This window comes from Pleurodeles waltl, chromosome 8 (genome assembly GCF_031143425.1).
Source record: "Pleurodeles waltl isolate 20211129_DDA chromosome 8, aPleWal1.hap1.20221129, whole genome shotgun sequence".
Classification (NCBI taxonomy): Eukaryota; Metazoa; Chordata; class Amphibia; order Caudata; family Salamandridae; genus Pleurodeles; species Pleurodeles waltl.
The window spans coordinates 789,657,832-789,674,246 of NC_090447.1; the positions used below are offsets into that span (position 1 = coordinate 789,657,832).

Below are 16,415 nucleotides of genomic sequence, written 5' to 3' on the forward strand. Positions count from 1 at the left end.
TGAGGGCATCACAGCAGACACAAGGGGGTGAGTACCACATCATTCTGCTGACTTTGCGCGCAGTGAAGGTGTCTGGGTGGGGGAAGAGGGCTGTGGGTTTCCCTAGGCCAGGGCGAGTTCCGTAGGCTAGGACCCTCCGTAATGCAGGCCATGTGGCACCCCACCCCACCTCTGCAGATTGCCAAGTACAGCTATTCATGGCCCTGTGTCATCTATGTGTGCAGATGTCGTCCATAGCCTTGTAGGCCATTTCCCAAGAATTGCATCTGTAGAGCCCAACAGCGCGACGTAGTGCAGGGGGCTGCTGTGTCTGTATTGTCCGCCAACGGTAGCGGTAAGCCATGCACTCAACCTGTCTTTCTTCTGTCGTCCCCCCCCCTTTTTGTGATCTCCCTGTTCTTGTGTGCATCAGCATCATCAGGCGGAGGTACAGTGGCACCGGAGCACGAGGGAGCTGCATCCCACATGGCCATGGAGGGCCACACCATGCACTCAGAATACACCAGTGGGACGGAGGGCGAGGGGAGCACCACGGCGGTCACAGGATCTGCAACCAGCGACACAGACTCATCCTCCGATGGGAGCTCCCTTGTGGTGGCGGCAAAATCTGTGCCCACCACTTCTACAGGTACAGCCGCCACACCCCCTACCAGCACCACCCTCCCAGCAGCCCCTCAGCCTTCGCCCCGTGTCCGCTCACCCAGGAGGGTGGGCATCACCTACGCCCCAGACACCTCAGCCCCTGCCACTGTCACCTCTGCTGCCCTCAGTGAGGAGGTCATTGACCTCCTCAGGTCCCTCACTGTTGGGCAGTCTACCATTTTGAATGCCATCCACGGTGTAGAAAGGGAATTGCAACACACAAATGCATTCCTGGAGGGCATTCATTCTGGTCAAGCTGCACTTCATCGAACCCTGCAAACTCTTGCCTCAGCACTGATGGCAGCTATTGTCCCTGTGTCTGGCCTCCCCCCTCCAACTTCCTCCACCCAGACCCAATCCCCTGTACCCCAGCCTATCCCAAGCATACCATCAGACCAGCCTGCACACACCTCACCACACAAGGTAAGCTCAGGCAAACATAAGCACCACACATCCCATAGGCACTCACGCAAGCATCACACACATACAGACACACCAACATCCACTGCCTCCACTGTGTCCCCCTCCTCCTCGTCTCCCTTCTCCCTCCCAGTCTCGTCTACACTCACACCTGCATGCACTACCACTACAGCCACTACGTCCTGCACCAGCACACCCACCACCACACCCCGCTCACGTCCACTCACCACCCCCACTACCATTTCCACATCCCCTGTGTCCTCTCCCAGTGTGTCTGTGACGCCCCCTCCCAAGATACACAAACGCAGGCACACACCCACCCAACAGCCATCCACCTCACGACAGCCTCCAGCCCATGCACCTGCACTCAAATCCACAAAAGTTACACCTCCTACAACCACCACCTCTTCCTCCACTCCCAAACCCCCTCCAGCTACCCGTCCCAGGGTGTCCAAACAACTTTTCCTGTCCCCCCTTAACCTATTCCCCCCCCAACTCATAAGTCCCGTACCAGCACCTCAGCCAAAAAATCTCCAGGACCAGTGGTGCCTGTTGTTACAGGTTTTTTGGAGTGCACCGGCCACCAGGCCAGCCAGTGTGGCACGGAGCCAGAGCACAGCCAGTCCACCCCCCTGTGAAGCACCAGAAGTTGGACAGTGCCCGACAGGAGAGGGGGAAGACTCCAGCCAGCAAAGCCACTCACAAGGGTCCCGGGGGGAGTGTCGACTCAGCTGTGACTCCTCCCAAGGTGGGGAAGGGTCAGAAGAAATCTCCAAAGTCTGGGAGGAGCAGCACGGCAGAGAAGACCGCCATCATCCCCGCTGCCCAGGAGGCCACCGCCAGCTCCATTGTCACTGGCCAGGAGGCCACCGCCAGAGTCACTGCCCAGGAGGTCAGCCCCATCGTCACTGGCCAGGAGGCCACCGCCAGAGTCACTGCCCAGGAGGCCAGCCCCATCGTCACTGGCCAGGTGGCCAGCTCCATCGTCACTGGCAAGGAGGCCAGCCCCATCGTCACTGGCCAGGAAGCCAGCCCCATCGTCACTGGCCAGGAGGCCACCGCCAGAGTCACTGCCCAGGAGGCCAGCCCCATCGTCACTGGCCAGGAGGCCACCGCCAGCCACAGCCCAGCTGGCCATGAGGGCCCCGCAAGCCACAGCCCAGCTGACCCATGAAGGACCGCCAGCCACAGCCCTGCTGGGCAATGAAGGACCGCCCTGGCAAGCACCGCTGAACAGGCCAAGGCCCGCTGAACAGGGCAAAGACCGCCATGGAATGCACCGCTGAACAGGTCTGACACTGGTAACTCAAGCACCGCTGAACAGGTCTGACACTGGCAAGTCAAGCACCATTGAACAGGTCTGACACTGGCAACTCAAGTACCGCTGAACAGGCCAGGAACCGATGAACAGGGCAAAGACCGCCATGGAATGCACCGCTGAACAGGTCTGACACTGGCAACTCAAGCACCGCTGAACAGGCCAGGGACCGCTGAACAGGGCAAAGACCGCCATGGAATGCACCGCTGAACAGGTCTGACACTGGCAACTCAAGTACCGCTGAACAGGCCAGGGACCGCTGAACAGGGCAAAGACCGCCATGGAATGCACCGCTGAACAGGTTTGACACTGGCAACTCAAGCACCGCTGAACAGGCCAGGGACCGCTGAACAGGGCAAAGACCGCCATGGAATGCACCGCTAGCCCATTTGCGGCAGGGGCAGTGACGCAACTGGGACCGTCACGGGGTATGTGCTGCACTCTGGGCACCAGTCCCCCTCCAGAACCAGTGGAGAACAGCATCCACTCCGTCTGTCCTTGGCAGGATGAAGCACTCTGGGCACAAAGCCCTCTCCAGAACCAGTGGAGAAAGGCATCCACTCCGTCTGTCCTGCACAGGATGAAGCACTCTGGGCACCAGTCCCCCTCCAGAACCAGTGGAGAACAGCATCCACTCCGTCTGTCCTTGGCAGGATGAACCACTCTGGGCACAAAGCCCCCTCCAGAACCAGTGGAGAAAAGCATCCACTCCTTCTGTCCTGCACAGGATGAAGCACTGTGGGCACCAGTCCCCCTCCAGAACCAGTAGAGAAAGGCATCCACTCCGTCTGTCCAGCACAGGATGAAGCACTCTGGGCACCATTCCCCCTCCAGAACCAGTGGAGAACAGCATCCACTCCGCCTGTCCTTGGCAGGATAAAGCACTCTGGGCACAAAGCCCCCTCCAGAACCAGAGGAGAAAGGCATCCACTCTGTCTGTCCTGCACAGGATGAGGCACTCTGGGCACCAGTCCCCCTCCAGAACCAGTGGACAACAGCATCCACTCCGTCTGTCTTTGGCAGGATGAACCACTCTGGGCACAAAGCCCCCTCCAGAACCAGTGGAGAAAGGCATCCACTCCTTCTGTCCTGCACAGGATGAAGCACTCTGGGCACCAGTCCCCCTCCAGAACCAGTTGAGAAAGGCATCCACTCCGTCTGTCCTGCACAGGATGAAGCACTCTGGACACCAGTCCCCCTCCAGAACCAGTGGAGAACAGCATCCACTCCGTCTGTCCTTGGCAGGATGAAGCACTCTGGGCACAAAGCCCCCTCCAGAACCAGAGGAGAAAGGCATCCACTCCATCTGCCCTGCACAGGATGAAGCACTCTGGGCACCAGTCCCCCTCCAGAACCAGTGGAGAAAGGCATCCACTCTGTCTGTTCTGCACAGGATGAAGCACTCTGGGCACCAGTCCCCCTCCAGAACCAGTGGACAACAGCATCCACTCCGTCTGTCCTTGGCAGGATGAAGCACTCTGGGCACAAAGCCCCCTCCAGAACCAGTGGAGAAAGGCATCCACTCCGTCTGTCCTGCACAGGATGAAGCACTCTGGGCACCAGTCCCCCTCCAGAACCAGTGGAGAACAGCATCCACTCCGTCTGTCCTTGGAAGGATGAAGCACTCTGGGCACCAGTCCCCCTCCAGAACCAGTGGAGAACAGCATCCACTCCGTCTGTCCTTGGCAGGATGAATCACTCTGGGCACAAAGCCCCCTCCAGAACCAGTGGAGACTGTTATCCACTTGAGAGACTGTGGCTTTGCACTCCCCAGGACTGAACAGTGGGCAAACCACCCACTGGAGAGACTTGAGAGACTGTGGCTTTGCACTCCCCAGAATGGTACAGTGGGCAAACCACCCACTGTAGAGACTTGAGAGACTGTGGCTTTGCACTCCCCAGGATTGAACAGTGGGCAAACCACCCACTGTAGAGACTTGAGAGACTGTGGCTTTGCACTCCCCAGGATGGTACAGTGGGCAAACCACCCACTGTAGAGACTTGAGAGACTGTGGCTTTGCACTCCCCAGGATTGAACAGTGGGCAAACTTCCCACTGTAGAGACTTGAGAGACTGTGGCTTTGCACTCCCCAGGATTGAACAGTGGGCAGCCCACCCACTGCATATACTTGAGAGACTGTGGCTTTGCACTCCCCAGGATGGTACAGTGGGCAACCCACCCACTGCAGAGACTTGAGAGACTGTGGCTTTGCACTCCCCAGGATACATCAATGGGCATGGAGCCCCCTCGTGTATCTGGCGTGGTGCACTCATCCGGCTGAGGTGCCCCCCCCTTCCCTTCCCCCTGAGGTGCCTGTTGTATTTCGATCTGATGCCCCTGCAGTGTTCTCTCCGTTTTGATCGGGTATCTTGTGTGGGCCTCACCCATGCATTTTGGGCCCAGTGGTCCACGGACTATGAATGGTGCAATACCTGCACTACTAATCGTGGTGTATATTTTGTTTATTGTGTATATATATATCTGTATATATTTGCTTACTGTATTTTGATATATTACAATGGTTCAACTCATTTCCTTTTGTCTTTGCATTCTTCCGGGGGGCTTGGGGGGTGTTACTGTAATGTATAGATATGCATTGGTGTGTGTGTTGTAGTGGGTGAGGGTCAGGTTGGGGGTTGGGATGTTGGCTGTGTGTGTCCCTGTGTATTTGCCTCCCCCCTCCCCTATGTTGTAGGTGCAGTACTCACCGTGGTCTTCGCCGCCGGCGTTGATGATCCTGGTATAGGAGCAGGAAGACTATCGCAGGGAGAATATGGAGTTCCGGCTCCATGGTGCCCTCCTTCCTCGTGGAGTGTGTAGAGGTGAGCGTTTTCCCTTCGAAATTCCTGTTTCCGCAGTGTTTTTATCTGTGGTGAATCCGCACCGGAAAAGGTGGCAGATTGGTAGGTTGTGATACTGTGGGCGGTACATTGTCCTCCGCCTGTCTGTTGGCGGTGACCGCCACGCTGTTTGTCTGTACCGCTGTGGCGGTCGGAGTGTTAAAGTGGCTGTCTTTGTTGGCGGTTTCCGCCATGGTCATAATTCCAATTTGTTTACCGCCGGCCTGTTGGCGGTCTTACCGCCGCTTTAACACCGTCCGCCAGGGTTGTAATGACCACCTAGCTGTCTTACAGACACAAACCTTGGACACACAGCAGTTCTTCATGTACTCTGCAGAGTACTCCCTTCCCTGGACTGGCCAAGAAGAGCTAAGAAGAAAGTGGAAACTGAACAAAGTAGGGTGGTTTGGGTCCCACTTTTACCCTTATTTTCCAGACAGGGAACGTGGATGTGGATCCTTTGTGTAAGCTCCTGGCCCTTTTTGGAATAGTTCATTTTCAAATGTTATTTTCTGGCTGTAGCATGACAGTTCCTTTGTGCAGCATGATTGCTCTCACAGGAGGTAGTAATGATGATGTTTTAACAGTGAGTATCCAAAATGGGTGCAATGAAGTGCAAAGCCTATGCACCTGGCTGTCAAAGGCATTTCTGAAATAGCAATCAGATACAGACAAAAAGATAGGCACTGCCTAGAAGGTTCTCCCAACCTTTAAAAGCAGAATCTGCTGACTCACTCCGTTTCTCCTGCCATCCACAAAATGCAAGTAAGCAATCCCTTAATAAAAGGTACAGTGAGAATTTCTAAGAGTTACCCTGCCCCCGACCTCCCTCACTTCAGTGTATGAGTTTCCACCCCACAGCCACAGCCATGCAAGCAATACTAGTCCACTGTCTGGGGTATCTGTATCTATCCTCCATCTTGGGCCATGTTAAACCAGGAGCCATCTAACATGGATCTCACATTTTACAGACTTACATGAAATTTGTGTCACGTATAAACAATGTACACTAGCATTTGACAAGCAAACTGAATGTTAGTGCAGTGGTCTGAGTGCCACACTGAAACAAAAATCAAACACAAGTGGGACCAGTTGGTCATATTCTTCTTTGCAAAGAAAAAAATATCTATTCAAGAATAATCATTTGCAGATGTTGGTTGCCTGCCAACATCCCTTCAAGTCAGCAATCCAGGACACAGACATTACTCCCATATTGACAAAAGAAGACGGGTCTGGTGTATCATTCCTGGTAGTAGAACCAGTTATGGACCTTGGCATTAACATGGCCGTGCCATACAACAGCACACATGCTAGATTAGCTGTTAGCTGGGCCCGTAGAAAGTCAGGATACCAGTTTCACATGCATCTATGGTGCTAAGGGTAGGGGTGCAAACTGGTATACCATGCAGGAGATATTCTTTCCCAAGTCTTTTTCTCATATTCATGGAAAATTAGCAAAATGATTAGAAAGGCAAAATGTGTGTATAACTATTGCAACTATTACAAAACTCTGGTCACTTTCCCAAGTCTTGAACTGATGACAGCAGTGGATGATGTCCGTGTGACACTCTGGATCAAAGGGGCTGTTTCACCTGACATCCTTGGCGCGGTATTCTCACCAAACCTTTTTTTATACGCCCTCATTTTTCTGAACTTGTTTTTGTTGGAAGTGGGACTCTATCCACTTTACCTCTGCTAACCAGTGCTAAAGTGATTGCACTCTCACCCTAAAACATTGAAAAATTGGCCTACACCTAATTGGCATGTGTAATTTACTTATAAATCCCTAGTAAATGCTACTCCAGGTACCCATGGTCTCTAAAGTAAATACTACTGGTGGACAGCAGCACTCATTGTGCCACCCACTAAAGTACCCTTGCACAACATACCTCGGACCACCCACTGCAGTTTGTAGTGCAGTTTTAAACTACCATTTCGACCCGGCAAAATTAATATTTTGTCAGGCCTAAACCTTCCTTTTTAAAACTTGGAGTTCGCCCTTAAGGTAAGCCCTAACTAACCCTAGGGCAGTGTGCATGGTGTTTAAAAACGTATGACATGTGAGTTTAAGTTTTACCTAACCTGGCAGTGAAAAACTCCTTAGTTTTTCACTGTTGTTAGGCCTACTTCTCCCATAGACTAACCTTTTTTACATTTAATAAGTGGCAACTTCAAACTGAGAGCAGATAAAGAAATGTTATTTCCAATCAAATTAATTGCAAATTAAATTCCTCTTTGATGGTGAAGTTAGACTTTAGGTTACAATTTTTAAAATGGGACTTTTAGAAAGTAGGTATTTTTCTGCCCCAAACCATCAGTACCTTTCTGCCAGTGTCCTGGGTCACATGACTGTGAATGGCTCTGTTGTTGAGGGTTGTGTACTACTTCCAGAGGTGTGAGCGAAGAGGGTCTTCCTGACAGGATAGCTGGAGAGGAGCTGTGCCCTGCACTGATTATATTTGCCTGCAGCATTTAGGAAGGTAGTTGACACCAGGCCTGCTCTTGAGTTTGTCACCCTAGACAGTTTGGAGCCAGGACCACTTGAAGAGGAGGAACTGACCAGAACCAAATGTGGGGGCAGGTCAGGGAATTCCCCACACAAAGGCTGGGACTAGGTATAAAAAATCGCAAGCGCCTAGACCACCAATGGTGTAAAGAATACAATGTTGCATCAAAGTTCAACTACAATAAAGCACTGAAGTCTTGCTATAAACAGATCAGGCTGGTACGTAGTAAATTTTATGCTCATAAGATTGAGCAAACACAAAGGTCATCCCCTGAACTGTTTCAGATAGAGAAATCTTTGTCTTCCTTAGAACATGTCTTCTGAGATACGGTTCTTTTGGTGGAGAAATGTAATGAAAACAAGGTTTTAAGATATATGAGTCTTTCTCCTTAGAAATCAGAGAGATTTTCAACCCCATTATCTGGCCAGAGCCACCTAGGTTCTCCAGCGGCTTGCACAGGAGCAACACCCAGACCATACCAGAACTGTGTGTGCTGGCCCTCAAAGTAAAATCAGGTTCCCCACATGATCCAGCCCCTCCAGAGATCCTGGAGCGAGGACTGGAGATCACTTTACCTGGTTTATGCGACTTACTTAACCAGTCATTAAATACAGGTTAACTCCCTCGGAAAAAGAACATGCAATAGTAATGCCCCTGTTGAAAAAGACCAATCTGGATGGAGACATACCAGAACAGTTTAGGCCTATCTCTCTGCTCCCTTTCTTTTCTAAGGTGGCAGAAAAATAAGTCAACCAACAGCTGACAACATATATTGAGACTAAGTACCTGCTACATGAGACTCAATCAGGGTGCTCCCCCAGTATAGTACTGAATCTGCACTGTTGCTTGCGTTTGTATCACTGAGACTCATTGCGGATGAAGACAAAAATGCAGCATTGATCATGCTGGATTTGAGTGTGGCCTTCAATACCGTCCGCCATGGCCTTTTAGTTAAACGGTTGTGGTCCTACAGTGTTGCAGGCCTTGCCTTAAAGTGGCTGACCTGTTTTCTTTATAATCGCACTTATCAGGTAGTACTACAGTCATGTTCCTCGGAGGTCGTCACACTCCAAAGTGGGGTCCCACAAAGCTGAACAATGAGCCCGACTCATTCTAACTTGTATATGCATCCTTTAGCTGACGTGGTTGAGCTTCATGGCGTAAACGTAGTGTCACATGCCGATGACAGTCAACTTATTATCACTCTGACACAAGACAATGGGATCTCCACTACCAGCTTTCAAACCTGCCTGGTGAGCCTGACAGAATGGATGGACCATAGCTGCCTTAGACTGAATGCAGATAAAGCTGATGTAGTAATCATGGGGAAACAGCCATCCATCTGGTCCACAGCATGGTGGCCAGATGTTTTAGGCTCAGTGCCTACTCCAAAACCAAAAATAAAGAACCTGAGAATCTGGTTTGACAGCAATCTCACGTTTGACAACGAGATATCCAAACTAGCAGGGGAGCGTTTTCACATATTGAAAATGCTACACAGGATCTTTGATCTCCTTCCAGGCGTGGCCAAGAAAACGGTAATCCAAGCACTCCTGGGTGCTACCCAAGATATACTGAAGATGCTCCATACAGTACAAAATGTGCCAAGTATGGAAAGAGCTCAGATGTGTCGCTGCTCTTTCAGCCTTCTGGCCCCCAAACTGTGGAACTCCCTCCCTCTTGACCTGAGGCAGGAAAAGTCAGAACTGACCTTCCAAAAAAATATCAAAACCTGGATGTGTAAAGCACCTTAATAGTCTCTTTCTGTTTAGTTCTGGTAGCCTGACTTCCTAGCGTGGGGACGCTCCATTCTGGAGTAACCAAGTGTTTTATAAACACAATAACATAACACAACAAAATGGGACCTTCAGACCTCTCATCAGATCACTACTGGACCCAATGAAGATTCAGAAGGACTGCCCTGCTTCTCAAAGGATTGCCTTGCTGACCAAAGAAGTAAAATTGGAACTGCTTGCCTTGATCCCAGGCTACCCATGGTGATTCCAAGGGTCAGTTGGCTGACCTCTTGTGTGAAGTACAGGGACAGAACAAGCTTCCAGAAGCCTCTTTGCACTGCCTACTGAACAGTACTAACTGGACCTGCCTAAACCTTGCTTCTGGCTTCTGCTGGGGTGGGTCCTGATCCCCAAGAGGTGCCCCCTAGGTTTTGGAGTCAGTCCACTGTGACCAGCAATGTAAGACCTGCAGTTCGCACTGATAGTGGCTGTACGCTATGGTCAGCCAACATAAAGATCCAGCTATTTCCAGCTCTTCACACTAAAGCAACAGTTTAGGAGGGTCCACGACCCCACTCTGCATTGCTTGTTGCAGTACCACATAGCAGTAGTGTTGTCTGTGAACACCTGCACCACTTTCCCTTTGAGAGAGGAAGGAATGATTTCAATGCTAGTCTGATCGCCCGGAGCTCCAAAAGGTTGGAGCTTGGACTCCGCCAGAGACCAGACGTCTCTGATCTCCGCCTCTCCCATGTGGCGCTCCATCCCAGGAGTGACCCATCTGTCACTACAGTTGCATCTGGTTGGGGAAGAAAGATGTATATGCTGCTGAACCAATCACAGTTCAAAAGTCACCACTGCAGCTCTTGTGCAGCCCCTGTCAAGATCTGGACAATGTCAGAGAGATTCCCCTGATGCTGTGCCCACTGGAACGTCAAAGCCCACTGCAGAGCCAGCATATGCCATATGCCATGAGTCACCAGCAGGATGCAGGAGGCCATGAGGCCCAGCAGTCTCAGAGTCATTCTCACCAAAATCCAGGATAGAGGCTGAAAGATCGGTATCATAGCCTGAATATCCTGGACTTGCCACTCAGGAGGAAAAGCCCAAAACTGCGCTGTGTACAGAACAGCTCAGATGAAAGGCAGCATTTGAGAGGGAGTCAGGTGGGACTTCAGCGCGTTTATGGTGAACCCCAGCGAATGCAGGAGGTCCGCCGTAGTTTCGAGGTAGGAGACGACAGCCTGGGGTGAGCCCCCCTTCAACAGCTAGTCATCGATGTAGGGGAAGACTGAAACCCCTAACTTGCGCAGATGAGCTGCGACCACTACCATCCCTTTGGTGAACACCCGGGGGCACTGGTAAGGCCAAAGGGGAGCACGGTGTACTGAAAATGCGTGTGACTTATCACAAACCAAAAGTAACGTTTATGGGTAGGCAGGATGGGAATATGGAAATAAGCTTCCTGCAAGTCCAACACTACCATCCTGTCTCCTGGGTCCAGGGCAGATAGGACCTGAGCCAGAGTGATCATTTTTAACTTCTTCTTGAGGAAGAGATTGAGGGACCCAAGGTCAAGGATAGTGGGAGGCTCTTGTCCTTTTTGGGCACCAGAATGTAGCCGGAATAACAACCACAACCAAATTCTGGCACAGCAACCCTCTCTAAGGCTCCCTTGGCCAAGAGAGCCGTAACCTCCTCACGGAATAGTGCCAAGTGATCCTCTGCCATCCGATCGTAGGATGGTGGCATGGAGGTAGGGGTAGTCTCAAAGGGGAGGGAGTAGCCCCTTTGGACTATTTGCAAAACCCACCTGTCTGAAGTGATGGTGTTCCAGTGGGGCAGGTGATGGCAAATCCTGCTGCTGATTGGTGCCTGTTGGGGAAGTGCCAGACTAGGAATGTTTGTGGGCTGCAGCTGAGTGGAGGGTGTGTGTGGGGGGTGTTGGATCTAGCGTCCTTGGCCACACAGAGGCTGAGCCCCTTGCGAGGCACAATGGCTGATGGGGAATGGACGTGACTGGATGCCCCTTCTTTAGCTATGAAAGGGGCAAAAAGCAGACAGAGGGGGGCGAGTGGCAGCAGTGAGGCCAAGGGACAGGGTTGTAGCCCGGGACTCCTTAAAGTGCTTGAGCGCCAAGTCTGCTTTCTCTCCGAAGAAGCGGGTGCCATCCAAGGGCATGTCCATCAAACCAGTCTGAATATCCCCTGAAAAGCCTGTTGTCATTAACCAGGTGTGGTGCCTCAAGGCCACTCTCGAAGCAACCGATCTGCCCAGAGAGTCAGTTGTATCCAGTCCACATCTGATTGTGAACTAGGGTACATCTCTCCCGTCAGCAACAGCCTGTGAGAGAATGGCCCGGGACTCCTACAGGACCCGTGGCAGCAATTGCGCAACCATGTCCCATAAAGTTTGGACCAGGTCCCCAGCAGGACATCTGTGAGGGCTTCATTGTAGGGCAAAAGGGGTTCTGACGTGGAAGCCCCAGGCTGAAGCACCTCAGTCAAGAGATTGGTCCTGACAGCCACCGAAGGCAGCTCAAGGCCCAAAACCTCGGCCATTCTTTGCACCACCATGGAGTAAGAAGCCACTCCTCCGTAGCCACTGTAGGGGGAGAAAGCATACCAGCATCAGGGGAGGTATCTAGAACACTGGCTTCACCCAGTTTCTGAGCCCAGTCTATAGGGTCTTCAAGCTGGAATTCTAAAGGGTCCAGCGACTCCTCCATACTCTCACCGAAATCATACCCATAAGAATAAAGGGGAGGATCTGATCTACTGGCTCGCACGTGGGCCTAGGTGACGTCAGGAGTGTTGACGCTGGAACGTCGTTGGGGAAGGTTGCAGTGGTATGTCTGACCGCAGTTCGGATCTGGAAGCGGATCCCTGGGGGCACCCTTCCAACACTGCAAGGCTCGAAGGCTCCCTGACAGGGCTGGACACCCAAAGATAAGGCGCATGGTCTTGTAAAATTCCTTTAATTGGGCAGGGTTGGCTCCCGGAAACTCAGGATGGCGTGGAGCTGACCTACAAATAGGGTCCAAAGACAGAGGCCTAGAGCAAGGACTCTCCTTCTCCCACGTTGCGTCATCTGACCAACATGGTAAAGTCAAAGAACACTTGTGCTTCTTCGACTTCTTGTGCTTACCCGAATGTCCTGACGATTTTGAATGGGACGAGGAGGAGAGGTGATGGCTCCGCAAGCAGTCTTGGAATGTTTCTCTCAACCAAGACCGGGACGATGCAGAGCCTTATGCAGGGCCGCGAGCAGCTCTACGGAATGCTCCCTCAATGCCTTCAGCTTCATGGCCTGGCAGTCGGAGCATGACTTCAGGTTGTGCTCGCGCTCCAAGCATCACAGACACACCACGTGCAGATCTGTCACCTACATAGGTATCCCAGGGATTGAAGCCAGTCTTTCTTGCTGACATCTCGATGCACCAGGAGTAAAAAAAGTTCAACAAAAAGTTTAAAGGTCTGTCAAAAAGCGACACTAACGGTAGCTCTCACCGGATCTAATTGTAGGCTGGCGTGGAAAGAAAAGAGCTGACGTAAGCACGCCTATATACAACCTGCAATGTCATATCTGGCAACCACGATGCCAACAACGGACATGGAGTCGACCAATACTACGCAACGGCGTGCAAGGGTACTGCAAGAAGAAAGATCTCTGGATCCAGACTGATGCCTGGGGGGAAATTCTAAGGTAAGAAATCTGCAACTAGAAGTCTCTATCAGATTATTGTGACTTTTCCCTGGTCTACCGCGACCAGAAAACCACTTGTGGTGCTTTATTGGTGCTATTTTCAATTTAACTTTAAAAATGAATATCTCCAGTACTACTGATATGGTTTTATTTATTAAAATGTACTCTATTGTTCTAAATTGGTTTGGAATTTGTCCTGTGTTGCGTTCACAATGTATCACTGTATGAGTACTGAATAAATACATTATACATTGCCTCTAAGTTAAGCCGGACTGCTTTTGAGCCAAGATACCAAAGGGTTAACCACCGATTGATTTAGTGACTTATTGTTCACCCTGAATAGGACTGTGTTTATTATTTGAGTGGATGTTCCACCTCTCTTTATTGACAGCCCAATTTCTTACAAGGGCACATGCTGTGATAGTGCACAAAAGGTTTCTGTGGCTGTAGTTGGGCTTTTTTAATGAGTGGATTGCTGAATGTAGGTTTACATTTCTATTGAGTGCAAATTATGCAACTGGCGCATAAAAACACAGTAAATAGTACAATCCATTGTGGTCAACTCATACATAATGGTCCCCATGGCTTTGTGCTTCTTTCACAGAAGAATATAAAGACTTAAGGGTCAAACACAAATGGAGAAGAAGAAGAACGGGAGAGAAAAAAGGTATAAACTCAACTTCCACAGAGCCTATTAGTAAGCTCAAGAACTCTGAAATATAAGATAACTGCAAGGCATACTATAGGTTCTAGGAGGCTTACAAAGGTCACTGATGGCATGCCAACTTCATTTATTCATCTTGTCACAGAGCTTATTATCTTTTGCCAACAGAGGCCATCCCAAGATTCTGATTATGACAACTTTTGCTTCAGTCTTCAAAGTTTCAACCTTTAGATTCTAGAAAGTCAGTTGTTAGGATAGCGCAGTCCACTAGCTGTTGGTCACCAAAGGACCATTCACTGCATTTTCACAGTTACTGCCACACTCTGCAACCTAGTGGTCAATGCGCAGATATTGCGCTCCTTTCATTAATATAACTTCTCATAGAGCAACTTGCGCAGAAACAGTTCTTGGCTCAATGTGCATTGTGGACAGACCACCACACCACTTGTAAACGTGTCTTTATCAGGTTTTCTCCTTGTGACAGCAGGGACTCCACAACACGAATCGCCTGGAATTCAGCCCACTACAGATGCCTCAACAAGGATGGTCTTGCAGCAAAAATCCCTTTCCCCTTAGTCCTGTTTATCTTTTTAACTTTAGGCAGCGTTGTGGAAAGAAATGATTGGCTTACCACCACTATCCCTCTGTATTCAATGTTGCCAACAGTCACAATGAAGGGGCATTTGGTCACTGCTAATCCTCCGGACTCATCATTGACCTATTGCTCTTATCAAAGCCATGCACATATTGCTTGTTTTCAGTGCTCAAAGGCGGCTGCCAAGGTCTCCACTCTCCCTCTGTCATCAACCATGGTTTGTTGAGCCCAAACTGCTGTGTTTGTTACCTCGGGAGCGCGTATGCTCTGCATCAGTGTATGAGCACCATGAGGCTGGACTGTGAGCCAGGCACCCCAGGGAGAGAACGTACCATACACAGGCCACTGGCACTCACCAACTGGCCCTCACCTCACTCCTTGCATCAAAATCCAATCCCAAGTATAGAGCCGAATCCGAGCCCTGACAATGCATGGCCATCTTGGAGCTCAGCTAGCTCCAACATATTCCTCGCTTGGATTATTGATCTGTGTTTATCACCCCCTATCAGCAAAGGAGAATGCTGTAATCTATTAGGGATTAACTGAAAACCTTTGGTGAGACCGCAGTATGTAAAGTATGAGGAAGTACGCTGCTTTCGAGTGAAACAGTAAGCACTAACGAATACTGTTAGGGTGCCAGTTATTTGAGCTCACAACATCACTGGTTAGACCTAAAAGATCTCAGGGAAAGTAGCTGCTTCAGGTGTCAAAGTTCAAGCAACTTTTCCCAAAGGGCCGGTCTCTGGCTTGTGAGGTACTTATAAAATGCCCTCTCCCTGGAGTTATGGAACCTTCATAAATAGATATCTTTAATATGAATTATGCGATGTCGTTAATTAAAATGCGTTTAATTAAGTCAGTGACTTGCTCAGAACGTTTAGATAGGATGTTTCTGAATTAACGTATAGCACTGTGATGCTTGAAAATGGAGCGATGTGATAAAATGTAAACAAATAAATATGAAAAATAAGCAATCTGTATAAGAAACAGCATGCATGGAAATTACATTTTGCATTTTTCTTTAACAATTCAATTCAACAATATGTTTGCGAGGAAAATCAAAAAGGATAATAGTTACATTCTTCCATGTTGATATAACGTTTGTAGTGTTTATGGAAAGCACTCACTTTGCTTTACATAACTTTTCCCAAGCCTTGTGATATTTCACAGGATCTTCATTTTTTGTGGAATCTTCCAACTCTACCGAGTCAATGTACTGTGAAAGCAAAATAGAAATAGAAAAAGCTAATCATAAACCCAACGCACATATCTGTCTGTAGATTGGATCCCCTACACACATGTAGTAGCATTATCATAACATTTGTAGAGCACAACGAGAAATGTAGGCAATACAGCTTGGCTAATGTACATTTTAAGGATTAAAAATTAGGCAGTATAAAACACAAAGAAGTGATGATGAGTGAGAACATGGGAGCAGTGGATGATTTCATTTGCAAAAGAACCAGGGGCCATGTGTACAAAATGTAGGGATTGTGATTTCTTAGTTCTGTTTCTTACTGAATTGCAATTGAGAATTCACAATTCCTTTTGTACAAAAGCATACAAGTTTTAAATAGCGATTCTGAGTGGGTCGTATATCGACCTACCTCATGAATATTAATGAGGTAGGTCACAGTTTGCAACCCATTAGGAATTGCAGCAATCACAGTGATAGCTGCACCAGGCCACCATGTCTGTGATTGCTCTTTTTTCACCATGCCCCAAATCCATCCCCTACAATAGGCTGACACTTAGTGAAAAAGGAGGAGGGTTTAATATATTCTATAGCACCCATACTCCCTGTGTAAGCCTGAGAGGCTTGAGATCCCCAACTGATCCACTGGGTCTAGATGAGCCCATCAAACAAGCAGTTGGCAGAACCATAGTTGGTGAGAAAACTCAGAGACAGGGAGAAGAAAGGAAAAAACCCAATCTGACTATTTACTGCAGTGTGAGAGATAAAAGCAGATTTGTGGTATGATTAAGG

General features: G+C 49.6%; 1 protein-coding gene across 3 annotated transcripts in view; it reads right to left on the minus strand.

The window, feature by feature from the left end:
- Positions 1–16,415, minus strand: part of CTPS2 (CTP synthase 2) — a 1,490,982-nt gene that overhangs the window by 719,122 nt on the left and 755,445 nt on the right. For all 3 annotated transcript variants that reach the window (XM_069205035.1, XM_069205036.1, XM_069205034.1), the window contains one exon: positions 15,556–15,644. In XM_069205035.1, the coding sequence (XP_069061136.1) occupies positions 15,556–15,644 (89 nt within the window). The remainder of the gene's footprint in view (positions 1–15,555; positions 15,645–16,415) is intronic.